General features: G+C 31.8%; 1 protein-coding gene across 7 annotated transcripts in view; it reads right to left on the bottom strand.

Annotated features, from left to right (window-relative positions):
* Positions 1-16,838, bottom strand: part of TSC22D1 (TSC22 domain family member 1) — a 149,992-nt gene that overhangs the window by 79,982 nt on the left and 53,172 nt on the right. For 2 of the 7 annotated variants that reach the window (XR_008914230.1, XM_007501564.3), the window contains exon 3: positions 1-16,838. This exon is cut by the window's left edge and continues 12,240 nt beyond it. The exons of 3 other annotated variants lie outside the window; for them this stretch is intronic. Coding sequence is in view for 2 of the 4 variants with exons in the window: in XM_007501564.3 (XP_007501626.2) it covers positions 16,821-16,838 (18 nt within the window). In the remaining 2 variants the exon portion in view is untranslated. 2 more of the 7 variants (XR_008914231.1, XM_007501563.3) reach the window with 1 other exon arrangement.

The raw sequence follows: 16,838 nt of genomic DNA, 5'->3' as shown, positions 1-16,838 counted from the left end.
TTTGGATCTCTTTAAATTGTGAGAACAGATTCTATGAACTTTTAAAGGAAAGAACCCATTTATTATTCTTCATTCAAAACACATGGGCATAAAGTCCTTCTTAAATAAGGTTTTTGCCCTAAAAATCATTTTAGGAATGCATTAAGTTGTTGATCCATATCTGGTAATCTAGAGCAAGTAATTTTGCCACTGACTGGCATATAACTAACTGTCAATCACCATTGTTCACTAAATAGGGGCAAAAACATTAGAGTTAATTAAAATTGCAGAGAGGGTGCTATTTCTAGCCTCTACTTAAGAATTAAAGTTAAGAACTTGTAATTAATCAATGTGGCATTTAAAAAAGAGATCAAAATTAAAAGTAACTTTAAAACTTTTAGATCAGCTTTCATGTAGTCTCATCTTAAAACGTTTTTATTACAGAAATCTTTGAGCTTATATTCTAATAGATACCTGAAGTCAAGGTTTAGCTTATTCCAATGAGAAAAAATTTATTTTATTGAATCACTAAAGCAATGGTCTTAACATACTAATTTCTTATAAGAGGTGGGGACAATGCAAGGCTAAAAAAAGTGGGAGATACTTGCATAACAAGTGTATAGTAATAAGCACGAGTCCAAAAGAGAAAAAGAAAATTTCCCACTATACCTTTATGATAGAGATACAATTCTGACATTTGGGGAATTGGGGATTAGAATTTATGTGCACACCCACATTTTCCTGCTGAGAATTTCAGAAGATAACATTTTATGTGCTTAAATTAGACCTCTAAATGGATATCTTCCAGGGAACTAAATTTACTGTCATTTGGGAATGTGAAAAAGCAAATATTTATAAGCAACTTCCACTTCGGTATATTGACTTACCTTATATCTTCCTATATTAGGTCAATGAGCATTTATTAAGTGCCAACTACATGCCAGGTACTGGAGAAAAAAAAATAGTAAAAGGATAGTCCCTGTCTTCAGTGGAGGATTTCACTGAATCTTCCAAATTGTACTATTTCAACTAAAGGGATCTTTCAGTCACTCTGGTCCTTTATTTTGGTGTCAACCTTCATTCTCTTCTCTCCCTTGTTTTTGTCTAGTAAATTGCCAAATATTACTGCTATATCTTTGTAACTACTTTCTTCTTTCTCTGAAAGTATTAATTCTGTGAAATTCCAATTGGTCTCCTTAATACCAGTTTCTTGCTTTTTCCTTTTCATTCTGCACACAACTGACAAAATAACCTCCCTAAAGCACAGGTGTTATCATCTCACTCCTCTACCCAAAATCCTTTAGGGGCTACTTTTGCATGAAAGATACTTGGTAAAGGCCCTCCTCAATCGTTCTCTAAGTACCTTTTCATCTTTATTATTATTCTTTCAGAGACACAAGCAGTACAGCTTTGAAACTAAAATGAAATTATTTTTTAAAATTCAAGTTCTCTCTCTATGTATATTTCACATACAATCCTATGTGAAAAAGATCCTTTTTCTTAAGTGGGGGGGGAGCATATATGCATACCTCCAAATAATTCCATTCTATGTCCCAGTCTAATTTTGACATTCTCTGTATTCAATAACCCTTCTGGATGTGAATCATACATGCAATCCAATATGACTAGAAGATACTCTCTCATGTGCACAACTCAAAACCTCACCTAATGTAGGTTAGCTTAAGGGCCACCTCCTGTGGCAAGACATCACTACTTCCCATATAATTATTAATGCTTTCTCCTCCTCCTCCTCCTCCTGCTATTATTTTATACTGTACTAATCTGTGCACATATTTTAACTCCTAACTCAAAAGAATGCAAGCTCAAATACAAAGACCATTTTCACTTTGTCCTTGTATGCCCAATGACTTGCAAATAGCACTTCAAAAGTTTGGTGAGTTCATCGATGTCTAAATGTATATAAATTACTGTAACATCGAAACTGATTACAATGCAAACTCACTTCTATTAGTTATATAATGTATATACACTAACAACTACAAATTTTTGAAGTCAATTTAACTTTACAGAATCAAATCCAAAATGATTATTATAGTGTCCCTGGTAGCTACACTGAATCAAATAAATAAGTCTTTATGAAATACTGTATTCAAAAATAATGGCACAGGATCTAATGTATTACATTTTAAGGTAGATCCTTAAACTGGGAAAGTAGTACTAATCTTAATATTTAAAGTGGTAGCAAAAATAGGCTGAGTTACTTGTGCTAACAATTAAATTTTAATTGAAGGGCACAATTCAACTTTAAATTTCATGGCCTTCTATATTGCAATTTGTTTCCTGCTAAATGAAATATGTCCTGCTTTTTAATCATAAGAATAAGAATTAGGTGTCTTCTTATAGTTGCTTGTTTTTTCAAAAACGGGCATATCCCTCAAATACATGGAAACCTAAAATTCTGGCCAAAGCAGTTTTGTGATATTTAACACAAATTCAAACTTGCCCGCTTTGTTTCCTTTATTCATGTCCATTAATGGCTTTAAGCAAAATAGAATATCTTAATTAAAATCAAATGCTTATTGTACACAGGACACAAGTCCATGAATCACAAGATTCTCAGAATAAGAACTAGAGGGTACTTTGAGTTGGGCCATCTAGTCCAACTCCCTTCTTTTACTGATAGGGAGATTAAGACCCATAGATGAAGCTAAAACGGTTCAGAAAAAGTGGCCATTGTGATTGAAAGTCAGGTCCTATAACACCAGTTTCAGAGCTATCTATGCCACCATACTGCTTTCCAAAAAATTACTTAAATCATTCTTGCAACTAAAACAAAAACAATTTCATGATGCCAAGGGAAACTACAGTACCAAGAAATTTCCCTGTTTTTGCAGAGCTCTAACTATTCACATTCCATTAAATAAAAATCTCCTTTATATATTCCTTTAAGTTCTTCATGACTCCCTCCAGTGGCCATTTTAGCTGTTCAACTTTAGGAATTCAGTATCCTTGAATCTGGTTCAATTTATGCTCACATTATGATTTGGACCTAATCTTAAAAAAATATTTAAAAATTTAAAAACATTTCATTCATGGGTATTTGAATTGAGCCGTAACACTACATTTGATGCTATTCCCACATCTCACATAGGCAAAAATCATAATCTGTCGTTTGGTAGAGCCCATTCCAGACTTCTTCTCATATCTAATCTTCATTCTGTCACTTGTTTGAGACCACCAATCCAAGACTCTTAAGGGTATGTTATTTCAACAGTGTGGATAATCCCCTAAATACATGGGTCACAACATGGTGGATGGTCTTAGTTGTTTAATTTTGACAAAAGACTACTGTAAAACTATATCAAATTATAGTAGTTAATAAAAGATTTTGACCATACAATCAATGTACCCATCATAGTATTTAATACTGCAAAGAAATCAAAATAGTCTAACAAATTTGTATAAGTTATTTATTTCCCAGTAGAAACATTGTCTATTTCCTAAGATCTGTCCGGCAAATAGAGGATTTCTCTAAACTGAATACTTAATACTATATTCTGACCAAGAACTGAACATTTAACTTAAACCTTTTAGTTTATCAAAATTTTAACATATTAAGATACACACATAAAACAAATTTTTGAATGTATTGGCAAGATTTAAAGCTATTTGTTTAAATTACTTAGAATGAGTCTTGCTTTAAAGTGAAAATATTAACTACTTCACCAAAAGGGTATTTAAAATTCAATTGTCTCACCGAAAGTTAATTTTTACTATAGTCATCATTTCAATGTCAAATTATTGGATCCCATCCAAAGGTTTTAATCAACTTTCTCAATTTCAATTACTATGAATGAAAATGGTAACATTCTATATCAGAAAATTGTTACCACAGGCATTTAATAATTAAAGCCTATTAATATATAGTTCAGGGTTATAGGAGAATGAGATTGTTTGGAAGCGGGAACTGAGGGATATTATTGATCATGATTTATAATACACATCTTAATATGCTGCTATATCTGCTTTAAATTTCACAAGCCCATAAAAAGAACATATATTTCCTAACAATTTAGTCATTCTTATGCTTTAAAATATTCAAGTCAGCCTTACTGAATGACTGAATAAAAGTAAACAAAAAGTACAATTTACATCTAACTGTTGGGTAATCTTTTATTGTTAAAGATGAAGTAATGGGCTATTTTTTAAAAATTGTAAAACTTCTGATTGGAATTTAAACAATAGTTTACAAGTTTGTTCATGTTAATTGTAGTCTTTAAACCACAGCAAATTAAACACTTTTTTCAACCCTACTTCTGGATGTGCAGTTACTCCTTTCCAAAAAAGTTCCTCTTTATTCTAATAGGTGATCCAACTAAAATGGTAAAGTGCCAACAGTTTTAAGGTACTGGAATAAAGAGAAAGGGCAGCCCTTAGGTGGCAATAATACGTGTCAATAATTTATGGACATGTTAATAAACAAAGGATCAACAATAATTTAATATAATCATATAAAGAGGCTTTGGGACTTCTCAGAAGGCTTCTATGTAAAATTCCTAGCCATGATTATCATTATTATCCACCAAATGAACAAGTACAGTTCATGGTCTGGCAAAAAGTAAGTGTTTTGTTTTTTGGTGGGATGATGGGGTAGTTTGTTTTTAAATACACTAAGGATAGTTTGTTCTTTTGATGGATGGTTAAGAAGTTCAGAAGGAAATCAGCTGAACTGCTGAAGGCTGTAAAAACAGAATGAAAACAGAATGAAGCAAATTGTTTTAATGTCTTTATTAACATTAAACATCAACACTTATTATTAAAAAGCATAACATTTCACTTTTATCAAGCAATACTTCTTTGAGAGGAAAGACTTGTAATATATTTAACAAGGAAACTCCCAAATGGATGGTGAAGCATGGCCAACAGCAAATACCAAGACTCCTTTATTTTCAATGGCTCCAAAAGGGAGAAAATGTCAAGTGTCTGTTCCAACTACAGAGGAGTTGGTAAAGTCAAATTAAAAATATTAAACTTTGCTGGCCTATCTACCACAGTGCCTGATCCATTGGCTCAAATTCTTGTTGATTCATCTGTGAGCTCATAGATGTGGGTTCCCCTCCAATAATTCATCCAAGTCCAGATTAAAAAGAAATCCTAAAATTTAACACTGGCCTCTTAAAAAAATTAAGTTCTGAGAAAAATCTAGAATAAATTACATGTTTAAAATATTTAATGAAGTTAAGAAAAATATATTGGTTCTTAAATGCAATTCCTGGGAGACTTTAGGTAGCATTTAATATAGAAATCTACAGGAAGGTTTTCATTTCTGGCATGGAGATTAAAAGATCATAATAAAATTACTTTATAATATAAATGGCTTAATAAAAATCAACTTTTAAATACATACAAATGAAGATTATCCTCCATTTTTCAAAGGAACATAACCTTGTTTATTAAGACAAAAATTTTTAGATGTGGTAGAAATAATTGTTTAAATATTTTGAAGGAAAAAACCTCTAAGCATTAATTATCCATTCCTTGAAAATATTCACATTCTAAATTTCATATAATGAAATTATCTGTTCCTCAAATTATTGGGCTATAGTAAACCATCAGATCAGTTTAAACTTATGCTTACCTATTTTGATCAACACACAAATACAAATGTAGAATTCTTTTAGATCATATACTTATGCCAATTTAAAATTCATTCATTGTAGAAATATACCATTTACATGACTTGAACCACACTCAAAATAACTCCTATCTCTACAGAGCCTAATGTTGAGTGGACAATTTCACACAACTCAAGCTGGAAAAAAACTAATAAAATCCATGCATAAGTTGGTGAAATTAAAGCCTTCTCCCTCTAAACTTCTCTTGTACAACTTGTATCACAAAAGATAAACCTGATATTTAAATGATGTGTGCCTTACTTCCAAGAAGGAAAAAACAAAGTGGCACCATTTGGTATTGTGCAGATGGTTAGTGCTCCTGAGCTTTGAGGTCTGAAAGCATCATATATGAGGGCATATTGTATTCTATGAATAATATATTAGGATCTTAAAAATCCAGATAAAAACATCATGTAAGGTGTTTGGAACTTTTTTTTTCAGTGGGAGCAAGAGAGCTATGTGTTCATGTCTTCATTTTTCCCTCAAGTCCATAGTCAAGTTTCTTAGAAAGACATGAAAAAATAAGTACTTTCACAAAAGAAACAGAAAGAGGGTAAAGGGAAAAATTCAGACTATTTCTAGTCTTTTTTGAGTTAAATATCTTCCCTCCTCCCATAGACATATTCAAAAGCTAAAACCATCACTAAGTATCCCTTCACCAGAAAGCTGCCAAGTCCAAATCACTTAGAGGTAAAGGGACAGAAGATGGATTTTGATTAAGTATAAATATGATACAGTCTCAAAAAATACTGTGAATTTTCTATTATTTTAAAGTGAAATCTATGTAAATCTGTGATGAAAATAATTACAAAACTTAAGAATTCATAATTTCTTAAATTACTTCTCTGCCCCAAAAAAGATTATGAAAATAACCAGTTTTCTCAAGGATAAGGAGGATAATAATAGCAACAATTCATATATATAGAAGTTTCATATTAGTACATTGCCTCAGGATCATTCATTCAATAAGCAATAATTAAGTGCCAAAGTGTCAGCCATTTTACTAAGCGTTGAGAAATACAAAGACAAAAAGCAAAGCACCTGCCCTCAAGGAGCTTACACTCTACTGGAAAGGAGACAATATATACACTTACAAGTCAATGTAAGAACACTATCTTAATAGAAAGTAGCCTTGTCCTTGTATCTCAATACTTAGCACAATGTCTGACAGATAATAGGCACTTATTAAATGCTTAAATTTCATACAACATATATGCCAAGTAATAACATGGGCAAAGGGAGGAAATAAGGATTCTAAAAAGGCGGTTATTATTGGGAATTTTATCACTGTATAGAGTAAAAAGCCCACATTTAAAAAGAACTGACCAAGTTGTACCTTTCAATTGCTTGTCTTAATGAATTCATGATATAGTCAATGGAGGAATGGCTAAGTTCTGGGACAAAAGACATGAAGGTAGACCCAACTAAATGTAGAATTTTAGTCAATTTAGCTTTTATTATTAATTCTGTATTACTGTTTTCTCATGACACTACTATGAACTTATCTAATATACTTAATGATAATGCACAGATTTACATATTATGCCCCTATGCTGGTACTAAACAAACTGTAAATATTGTGAGGGAACAGACCCCGAGTTATATCCATTTTGTTCTTCATCCAGTACCTAGCACTGTTACTCTTCAATGCATTGGTAGTATTAAAAAAAAAAGAAAGAAAAATAACGGGCATTTTTATCAAGTTTACAGAGCACTTAACATATTTAAGGAGGCAATATGACAAAATGGTTAGAGTGCTGGACATGGAGACTGGAAGACCCAGCTTGAAGTGGCTCCTCAATTACTAGTTTAACCCTGGGCAAATTATTTATAATCTCTAAACCTCAGTTTCCTCATATGTAAAACAGGGATAAAAGCACCCACATCACAATGTTATAAGCATCAAATGAGATATATGTAAAGCAATCAGCAAAAAATAACGCTGTACATATAGTCAGATAAATATATTGAATGGACTGTGTATCAGTATCTTGTGGTGCTAATCAGGAAATAGGCATGCTGCATTTTAAGCATAATATTTTTAAAATAATATTTTAAAATAGCTAAATTAATGAGTTATATGAAAGAACTGCAACACTTGTGTGGCTTTCTTAATAATGCAAGCATGTACTTTATAAACATTTGATTTAGATATGTTATAAACACTGCTGAATGTCACAAAACTAGGAAAAAATGACAAAAATGATGAAAATGAAGATTGAATTCCTACCCTATTATATTGCTGGATCCTCTTTTTTCTTCAAGTCCCTTTAGTTAAATTGTGCATGCTACAGTTTTCATATTAGCAACATAATATGTAGTCTCTGTAGCAATCCTGCTACTCTAATCTATTTCTAAACTTGCAATGACAACCATGCAAAATTAAAAGAATCCTCAGAATCCTAACATATCTCTTCATTAATGTTTCAGGAGGAGAAGGGACTAGATGACCTCTGAAACCTATGTACTACTCAGAAGAACATTTACAATAACACAGATTTGTGGGACATATATGGTTTCCATTATATGGAGGCATATGGAGATTATTACACCTTTAACAGGTTTTTCTAAAGAATGACTAGAAAGTCCCTTTGCAAGATGACTGGCAAGTACGCTACGTTCTTACACTATGAGAATGGGTTGGTAATGAGTCTGACATGGCCTGGCTACCTAAAAAGTTCATAACTAAGATGGCTTACTTTGGGAGAGCAAAGCAAGTAGTTGCCACAAAAATATCTAACATACAAAGAAAAATTTTAAATAGCTATCAGGAAATTTCAGCATAGGTGGCCTTCATTGCGAAATGGCTAACAATAAAGGGTGACAGTTCTGACTCTCTCTCTCTCTCTCTCTCTCACACACACACACACACACCCCTTGATGTGCCATTTCTTAGTACATTATTTTTCTACAACCACAGGGATTTTAAGAATGCATATACGATTACTATGTAAAACATTAAGAGCAGAAATGAAAGATAGCATAAAAAAGAATGGATATCAAATTCTTATATTTTTAACTTCAAATCCTTAAAAATCCCAGAATGTAACAAAACCTACCATGTCCCAGTTCTGTAATTAAAGACTTAAGGACTCTGAGCAAATCACAACCTTTCAAAGCCTCAGTTTTCTGATCTGTAAATTGGGACTAGGATGAAGTGATCTGAGGTCCTGTATAGATCTGGCATTCTGAATCTAGACATATTTTATCAAATAAAAGTTCAAAGGTATTTACCACTCTGCCAACCTTAAAGATGAACATGTCAGAAAGACCAGACACTCTGATGTTCATGTCATATGTTCTGACTATTAATATCTACATTCTAATAAAACAGTTTATTAGCTCTCCATTGCCTAAAGCACAAAACTGATAAAATTCTATTTAAATTGGATTGTTTTAAAAAATAGTTACAATTTATTTGTTTTTCAAACTTACTATTTAATATTTACTATTAAAGAAAATGAATTATAAATGCTAAACCACTCTCGGTCAGAAAAGGAAAATAATTTCTGGCCTTCTTGACTCAAGTTCATGTCCATTCAGTTATTTCCAGCACATGTGTGTAACACTTAAAGAGAATGGTCTCTAGGAGGCTTCTGAAGCCACAGGAATTAATTTAATAACAAAAATCCTGCATTTACAATGAGAAGTATGCTTTTAGAAAATCTTATCTAGCATCTTTAGTGAAAGTGGTTGATCACTTTCTACTTTAAACTTTAATTTTGAATAGACACTCAGCACACACTTCTCTTTCAAATAGATTGGCTGAGGCATATTTGTCCAATTTTCTTATGCCAGAATTTGAATAAAGCCCCCTTGAGAATAAATGATTTACAATACATACATTATTCTTTAATATAGAACTGATACAAGTGAAATCAGTCAAGATAAATTTGATAAACTTAGGCAAGTCCCCTCTCCTATAGTTACACATTTTTCATACCAGCTGCAAAGGGAAGTTATTTTGTAGGCAGCTAAAATTTCTTGAGCTGTTACTTTCTGGCCCAATTTTATGCCTTATCAAAATGTAGACAATGTTTTTTGTATAAATCCAGAAATCCAACATTAATTTTAAAAATATTTTAACCTATTACTTCCTATACATCCTCTAAATGGAATGTGCTTCATCAATAACCTGGAAAAGACAAATAGTATGCTTATCAAATCTATAGCAAAGACAAAACTAGAAGTAGTTAAATAAGTTGGAGCTAAATGATAATACAGAAATACCTCAACAGGTTAAAAAAAATTCAACTACATAAATACAGGATAGAGAAATCATATGGGAAAATTATTAGATTTTAGTTGACTATAAATTCAATGAGTCAACAATGTGATTTTTCTTATTAACTACTTAGCTTCCGTTTACTCATCTATAATATGGGGATAAAGCACAGATAAGTACTGAGGCTAAGCAGTTAAATCACTTGCCCACAGTCACACTGCTAGTGTCTGTGATGACATCTAAAACCAGGTTTCCCTGACTCCAAGTTCATGATACTTTCAAATATTTAAAGTTAGTACAATAGGATTATAGGAAGAAGGAAAGCTCAGACTAGGTAGCATTCAAGAATCCTTTTGATGCTAATGCCCAAAGTTAGGGGACTGCATATTTAAGTAGGGATCTCATCCTGAGGCTATTCAAGCAGAAGTTAGAGGAATACCTTTCATGGTTGCTATAGGGGAGTCAAGTCAAACTCAAATAAGAAAGAGAGTCACTAATCTACACATAAGAATTCCTGGAGATCACATATTGACTTAAGTTTTGTTTGTTTTTAAACCCTTACCTTCAGTTTTAGAATCAATAATGTGTATTGGTTCCAAGGTAGAAGAGTGGTAAAAGGCTGGGCAATGGGGGTTTAAGTGACTTGTTCAGGAACACAGGGAGGGGTATCAGAGGCCAAATTTGAATCCAGGACCTCCCATCTCTGGACCTGGCTCTCAATCCACTGAGTCACCCGGCTGTCCCCTTGACTTAGTTTTAAATTGATATTATTTCTACTTTATTTTATTTTTATTTACTTTGTTAAATATAGCTCAATTAGATTTTAATCTGGTTCAGGCTACAACTGGGAGTTTTGCCTGACATGTATGGCCTCCATATTTGATACCTCGGCTGCAGAATACAGATTACTATATTAGTTAGGTTGAATAAAAGGTCTTTTCATGTCCCTCCCAACTCAAACTATGATTAAAAAACTAAGTACATTCTATTACAGATATGACTAGATAGAATTATATATAAAAGTAGGGTTTTGAAACTTTTTATGTATCATGAACCCCTTTGGAAGTCTGGTGGAACCTATGGATCCATTCTCAATGTTTTTAAATGCATAAAATACTTAGGATTATAGAGGAAACCAATTATGATTAAGTACAGTTATTAAAATATATCTTTAAATTTAGTTCACGGATCCTGAGTTAGATATCCCTTCAATAAGATATTTGTTGACAGAAAAAATTATATGACAGGCTAGATGTTGATGGGATATGATAGTGAAATTTAAAACCAAAATATTAGATAGCCTTGATGACTAAAGTTCATTCAGAAACAAAAGCATGACATCTCTAGAATGATAATGTATATCCGTGGCAAAATACGATTCAATTTATGAAAGTTCACTTTTTATTCAACATGTCAAAAACACTGAATTAACCCATTAATTCACCACTCAATTAATAGCTAGCATTCTAAAGCACTTTAAGGTTTGCAAAGAAAGGGCTTTACATGTTATCTCATTTAATCCTCTCAATAACCCTCTGACAGGGTAGTATTATGATCACCATTTTAGAGTTGAGGAAACTGAGGGAACCGGAGGCTAAATAACTTTTCCATATTCACAAAGCTAATAAATATCTGAGGCATGATTAGGACTCAGGTCTTCCTGATTCCAAGTCCAACTCTCTCTCCACTGCATCTGCTACCTTGATGCCAAGTGAGGTGCACCAGCAACAGAATCTTCAATAACCAAATGGTAGCTTACTTTTTAGATTAGTATCTCCTCAATTCTGGAAATCATAACATGTCATGCTATAGAACAAAAACTCTTTATCCTAATAGAACTCCTTAGAAAATCAGTTTAAATACAAAATATTGACCAAATGATCCATTCACATTTTTATCATTTAATACAGTACAACAAACAAGTGACTTTCAGTTTTGCCTATTAAAAATATGAAAACACATATTTCCTTTTCCTTCAGTCTGAAGTTGTCTGGAAAAAACTAATGTATGAAAAGCATCATGAACTCCCTCAGGACCAAGATCACTGAATTTAATAATTATGTTTTATATTATCTTTATAGGCCTAATAATACAAATAGGAATAGCTACTCAAATTGAACAGTAGCTTATCTTTCTAGGTCATGTAGTCTATGAATATTTAATGTCAATTAATAGAGAAGAATGAACATGAATAAAAATCTTTTCTTATGAAAGATTTTAGTAAGTCAATTCCTGTTACTCTGAAGATGAATTATCATCAGTGACATAAGGCCTTCCCCATCCTACTACCCAGCTGGGCCCCAGGTGGCAGGCCTTCACTGGGATGGTCTGGTTGAAGATAAAAAAGATGCAGTATCAGTATCTCTGTGTGTGAGATCTGTGAATGCATTCCAAAAATACACAATCAGTTTCCAATTGTTCAGTTATTTTCTTCCACCCATTAGAACCAATGACCAAGAGTTGTCGGTGGTTTAATTAGGTAAATTAATTGGGCCAGACAGATTTTTTAAGGAATATATTTCCTTTTTCCCCACAACTGACAAAATATGGTATGAAGAAATCTATAATGCACTTTGACAATAACTGCAAAAAAAAATGTTTAAATCAAAATAGGACAATTTTTGTAAAAAAAAAAAATCATTCATTTTCAATCAATTTTTAACACTTGACTGCCTTTTCTTACCTACCTCTTTCAGGGATACTTTTGAATGAAATTCCTAAAAAAAACATTCTGAAAACTTCATTTGCCTTATTAAAGAGTTTTCTGTGTCTTTTTATTATAAATGACTTGATCACAAGGATCTTCAATTAGAGGGTTTTTTAAAAGATATTTATTAGATACCTATATGTCTAACTTTAAAGTTAAGATCATTCCAATTTGAGGAATAGACACTTATTTTCAGTATTAATTTTCCCAGAGTTAATTTGAAGTTGTAAATGAAGTAAAAAAAAAAGATATTATCTAAACAGAAGATAAAGTAAAGAAACCATAGTTTCACACCTTAAAATTTGGCAGTGGAGCATAATAGATATAGGACATGCCTAAAAGTTGGGAAGGCTAGGGTATATATGTCATGCTTCTGGGCAATAATGGTTATAAATAAAATACAAGTTGCCCAGTAAGCAGAGTTAATTCTACTTAGGGTCCCCAATCCAATAAAATCACAAGCCTAGGCCAAAAAAAAAAAGTTTTTGAATTTCCTTTTTAGACAGTGTGTTTTAACAATGTTAAAGTAATGAGATTAATTTTATAAGGAATAAGCAAGTTCATCTCATTACTTCACAGTCATGGAATAGATTAGTTTTCCTTTTGTGACAAAATACAAATGTCAAATTAGTTTCAATATTAGAAAATTTTTTTTAAGTATAGCATTTATCCCCATTTTGGTAGTGGTGGGAACATATTATAGTAACAAGGGGAAATCTTACTGTAGTGCACTTTATGAAGTTGAACCAAATTACAGTCATGAATATCAAAGACTATGCCTTGAGGATATTAAATTAGGCCAACTTTGGCATTCTGTAAGTTTTAATTTAGAATAATTCTTTCCTCTATCTCTCACTGTTTTAAACAAGATGTTCTGAATAAAAATGGCTACCAGTTCAATTTAATATCAATAGAAACAAGATTTTTCATTGTGCCAATAAATGGAATAAATATATGCTAGACCACAGAATTTCTTCTTTAATAAATGGCAATATGTAATAATAGAAACTAGGTTAAGCCAACTATTTACACAAAGTTTTGATGTCTCCATTATCACAATAAACAAAAATGATTTTAAAGGCATAATCAAGATTAATCCTGAATTTGGTTCAGAAAAGTTTCAATCTAATTCAGCTCACTTTAAAATTTAAGAAGATACTATTTTCCCTTATTAATAAGCAAAAACTTACCATACACTTTGACATAAAGTATGTAGATGTTATGTAGCTCAATCTTATCAACAATGTTTTAAAGTCCAATTCCAAATATGATCAACCTAACAGCATCTTTACTAGCCTCTACCAACACACTTACCAGAAGGGAGCCACCTAATAGCAATGAGTCTGAAAATATTGAGTACAAATATTGTTGGTCATATTCATATACATATTTTTTAAATGCTTATTCTGTTTATCAGACCATTATTTCATTTCAGACCAATCTAAATTATTTTGGGTCCCAGGAAAGTATTCATTTAACTTCAAATTTCTAAAACTCCATCTCAATCTTATTCTGAATCTGCATAGTCCGTTTCTGGTGAAATTCTTCTTCATATCCCAGAGATAAATCCATGTGCTTCTAGCAGACTCTGCACAGAAAAGGTAAATTCTTCCATTTGATCCAATTAAGTTGATGTCTCCAAAAAGACCTAACTCTTACTCAACACCAAATATCCTCCTTTTCCATATTGCCTCTCACTAGAGTATTTTGCTAACAATAATAATGATAATGATGATGATTGATGATGATGATGATGATGATGATAATAATAATAATAATAATAATAACAAGCATTTACATAAGTGCTTTAAGATTTGCAAAGCACTTTACATGTTAACTCATTTGGACCAAAACCAACACGTTGGGGCTGAAACTAACAAGAGTTAATAGTGACAGTTCTCTTTTCACATCAACGAGCTGAGGCAGAGTCTAAAATATAACACTCTCCTCTGTCAACAATTTTTCTCGATTGTGACCAAACCTGATTATTGACACAGGCTATCATCGTCAAATTTCAGGATTTTTTTCAACTGCTTTAATCTGTCCAGCTTTTAATAAGAAGTCATTTAAATTATGTCATACTACACAGATTTATAGAGAAATTTAAATTTTAAACAGTGTTAACAGATTGCCAGCATTTTTTTTTAATTTCTGAAGGCTAAAAATTCCATATCTGGGCATATTTATTTGCTGTATACCAAAATGAATCTCATTTTCTGATAAAAGAAATGCAAAATAAATGCTTCTGGAGACAAATAGCAGAAATTAAACTAATTAGAAAAATTCAGACAAGCTAACTCACACACACTGTGCAAAGAACAGTTTTCATTTAAACCCATTCTACTTTTAAAATGGAATCTCCTTCCAAATGAACAAATCAATTAAATAGTATTAAATATTATATTTAGAAATATCTAAAGAAAATACAAAATTTTAAATTTGTTTTTAAATTGTCATTTTCAATGCTATTCCTGAAATAAAAAGTCATTTATGAATAAGCACAATTTTCATAAAGAAAATATTTATTTACATAAAGTAATCATATGTACAAATATTCAAAAATATTAACCAAACTAGGAAAAATATCAACTTTGTCTTGATGGTCATATTAAAAAAAACACTGAAAAATATAGTACTATATACAATCTATTATCTCTGACACCAGTTTTTAATTGTCAAGAAAAGTTTAGGTAAACAAAGTAGAATTTAAGTAAATTCACATAATACAAATTTAATTTCTAAAAATCTTTTGTAAGCACTAGCTATAGTCAGGTACTTTTAAAAAATAAGCTATAAAGAAATTATTGGGAATTAATCAAAGAAAACAATTGAGGGATCAAATTACCTTTCATCTCCAAAACTGCAATAACCAACCAACAATAAAAATCTTATTAATTCTCAAACTAAAAGTTGGTTTTGGCATGTCATGGTTTAAGGAGCTTAACTTGCTTTTCAAGAACATTTTTAAATTTCCTGAGCTGTTTTTAAATTTTATTTCTATAAAACTCTTGGGTATTATCAAATCATTTTAATATGCATTAAGGAAAAAAATTAGGAACAAGTTGAAATAGAAGTTTATAGGAATTCAAACTCCTTCAGATATTTTTTTCTTCCAAGCCAAGTATGAATATATTTTAGACATATTTCTCTACTAAGAAATTATGCATAATAATTTCTTTATGATAAAAATGAAAATTTATGGGGAATCTGGCAAGTTTTAAAAAGTAAAAAGCTGGAAGTTACTTTCCCAGAGGGAGGGAGAAGGGAGAAATGGGAGGGGGGTAAACCAGCAGCAAAATCTTCCATATTAATCTTAACTCTAGAACCACATTTCCAATTTTTAAAATGTACAAAGCTGCATACTTTATCTATATGAATGTATTTCAATCAAATCTAAATTGGAGTCATATCAACATCCCAATAAGCACTCCCCTAATTAATTTGAGTTTAGAGTGATGTTTAATAAACCTCCATCACAAACTTTTAAAAAGTTGCCTTTTGTGCTTTCTGAAATTGATATGTGCATCCCCTGTAGGCAGGACTTCTTGTAGCATAATTCCTCAAGTTAAACAAGGTATTTGCCACATTAGAAGACAAAGCTGGGACTAAGAATATTCTCACAGTGTAGCCTCTTCTACTATTAAATTGGAGTTTTTGTAGATAGATTTGATGAATGTGATGGTGGTAAAGCCCAAGGTTAGAAAATAGTTAGGATCACAATAGCTTCCTATAGCAAGTATAAATAAGGTATAGCCAGAAAATTAAACCCTCTCCTTTATCTTCCTAATTCCTTTAAAACATGAGGCAAGGATTTGTGTTAGGAAATGTCTCACTTTGGTCATCCATTTTGGATTTCCTATACCACTGCAGAAAAATGTGCTCCGTCTGTTTCACTGCTAAAAGGATGCAGAGACTTCTCTAGAACTGCTTTTAAAGAGAATAGTGTTTGAAACTTCCAGCAGCTCATCAGTCTTCTGAATGAAAAGAATTTTTTCAGGGTCACATAAACATAACTCCAATCTGAAATATGATTAGTTCATTATGTAAAAGCCTTTCCATTGTCAGCACCAACAGGTCATCATATAAAGCCAGAAAGCAAATCTTAAAGTTTTTAATGGAAAGAACAGGTGATTCTCTCATCCTTGTGTCTTCTAGATATCTTACACTGGTCCATTCACCACTGCCTTCCAAACTGCTGGTGTTGGCATATGTGACAGACATCATCCATGAAGACTCTGCTAGAGAAATTCCTTTTGCTGAAGTAGTATGATGTTTACCAGTTGAAAGAAAT

Source organism: Monodelphis domestica, chromosome 8 (genome assembly GCF_027887165.1).
Source record: "Monodelphis domestica isolate mMonDom1 chromosome 8, mMonDom1.pri, whole genome shotgun sequence".
Lineage (NCBI taxonomy): Eukaryota > Metazoa > Chordata > Mammalia > Didelphimorphia > Didelphidae > Monodelphis > Monodelphis domestica.
The sequence above is the reverse complement of the archived record's forward strand: the minus strand, read 5'-3'. Positions and strand labels throughout refer to the sequence as shown.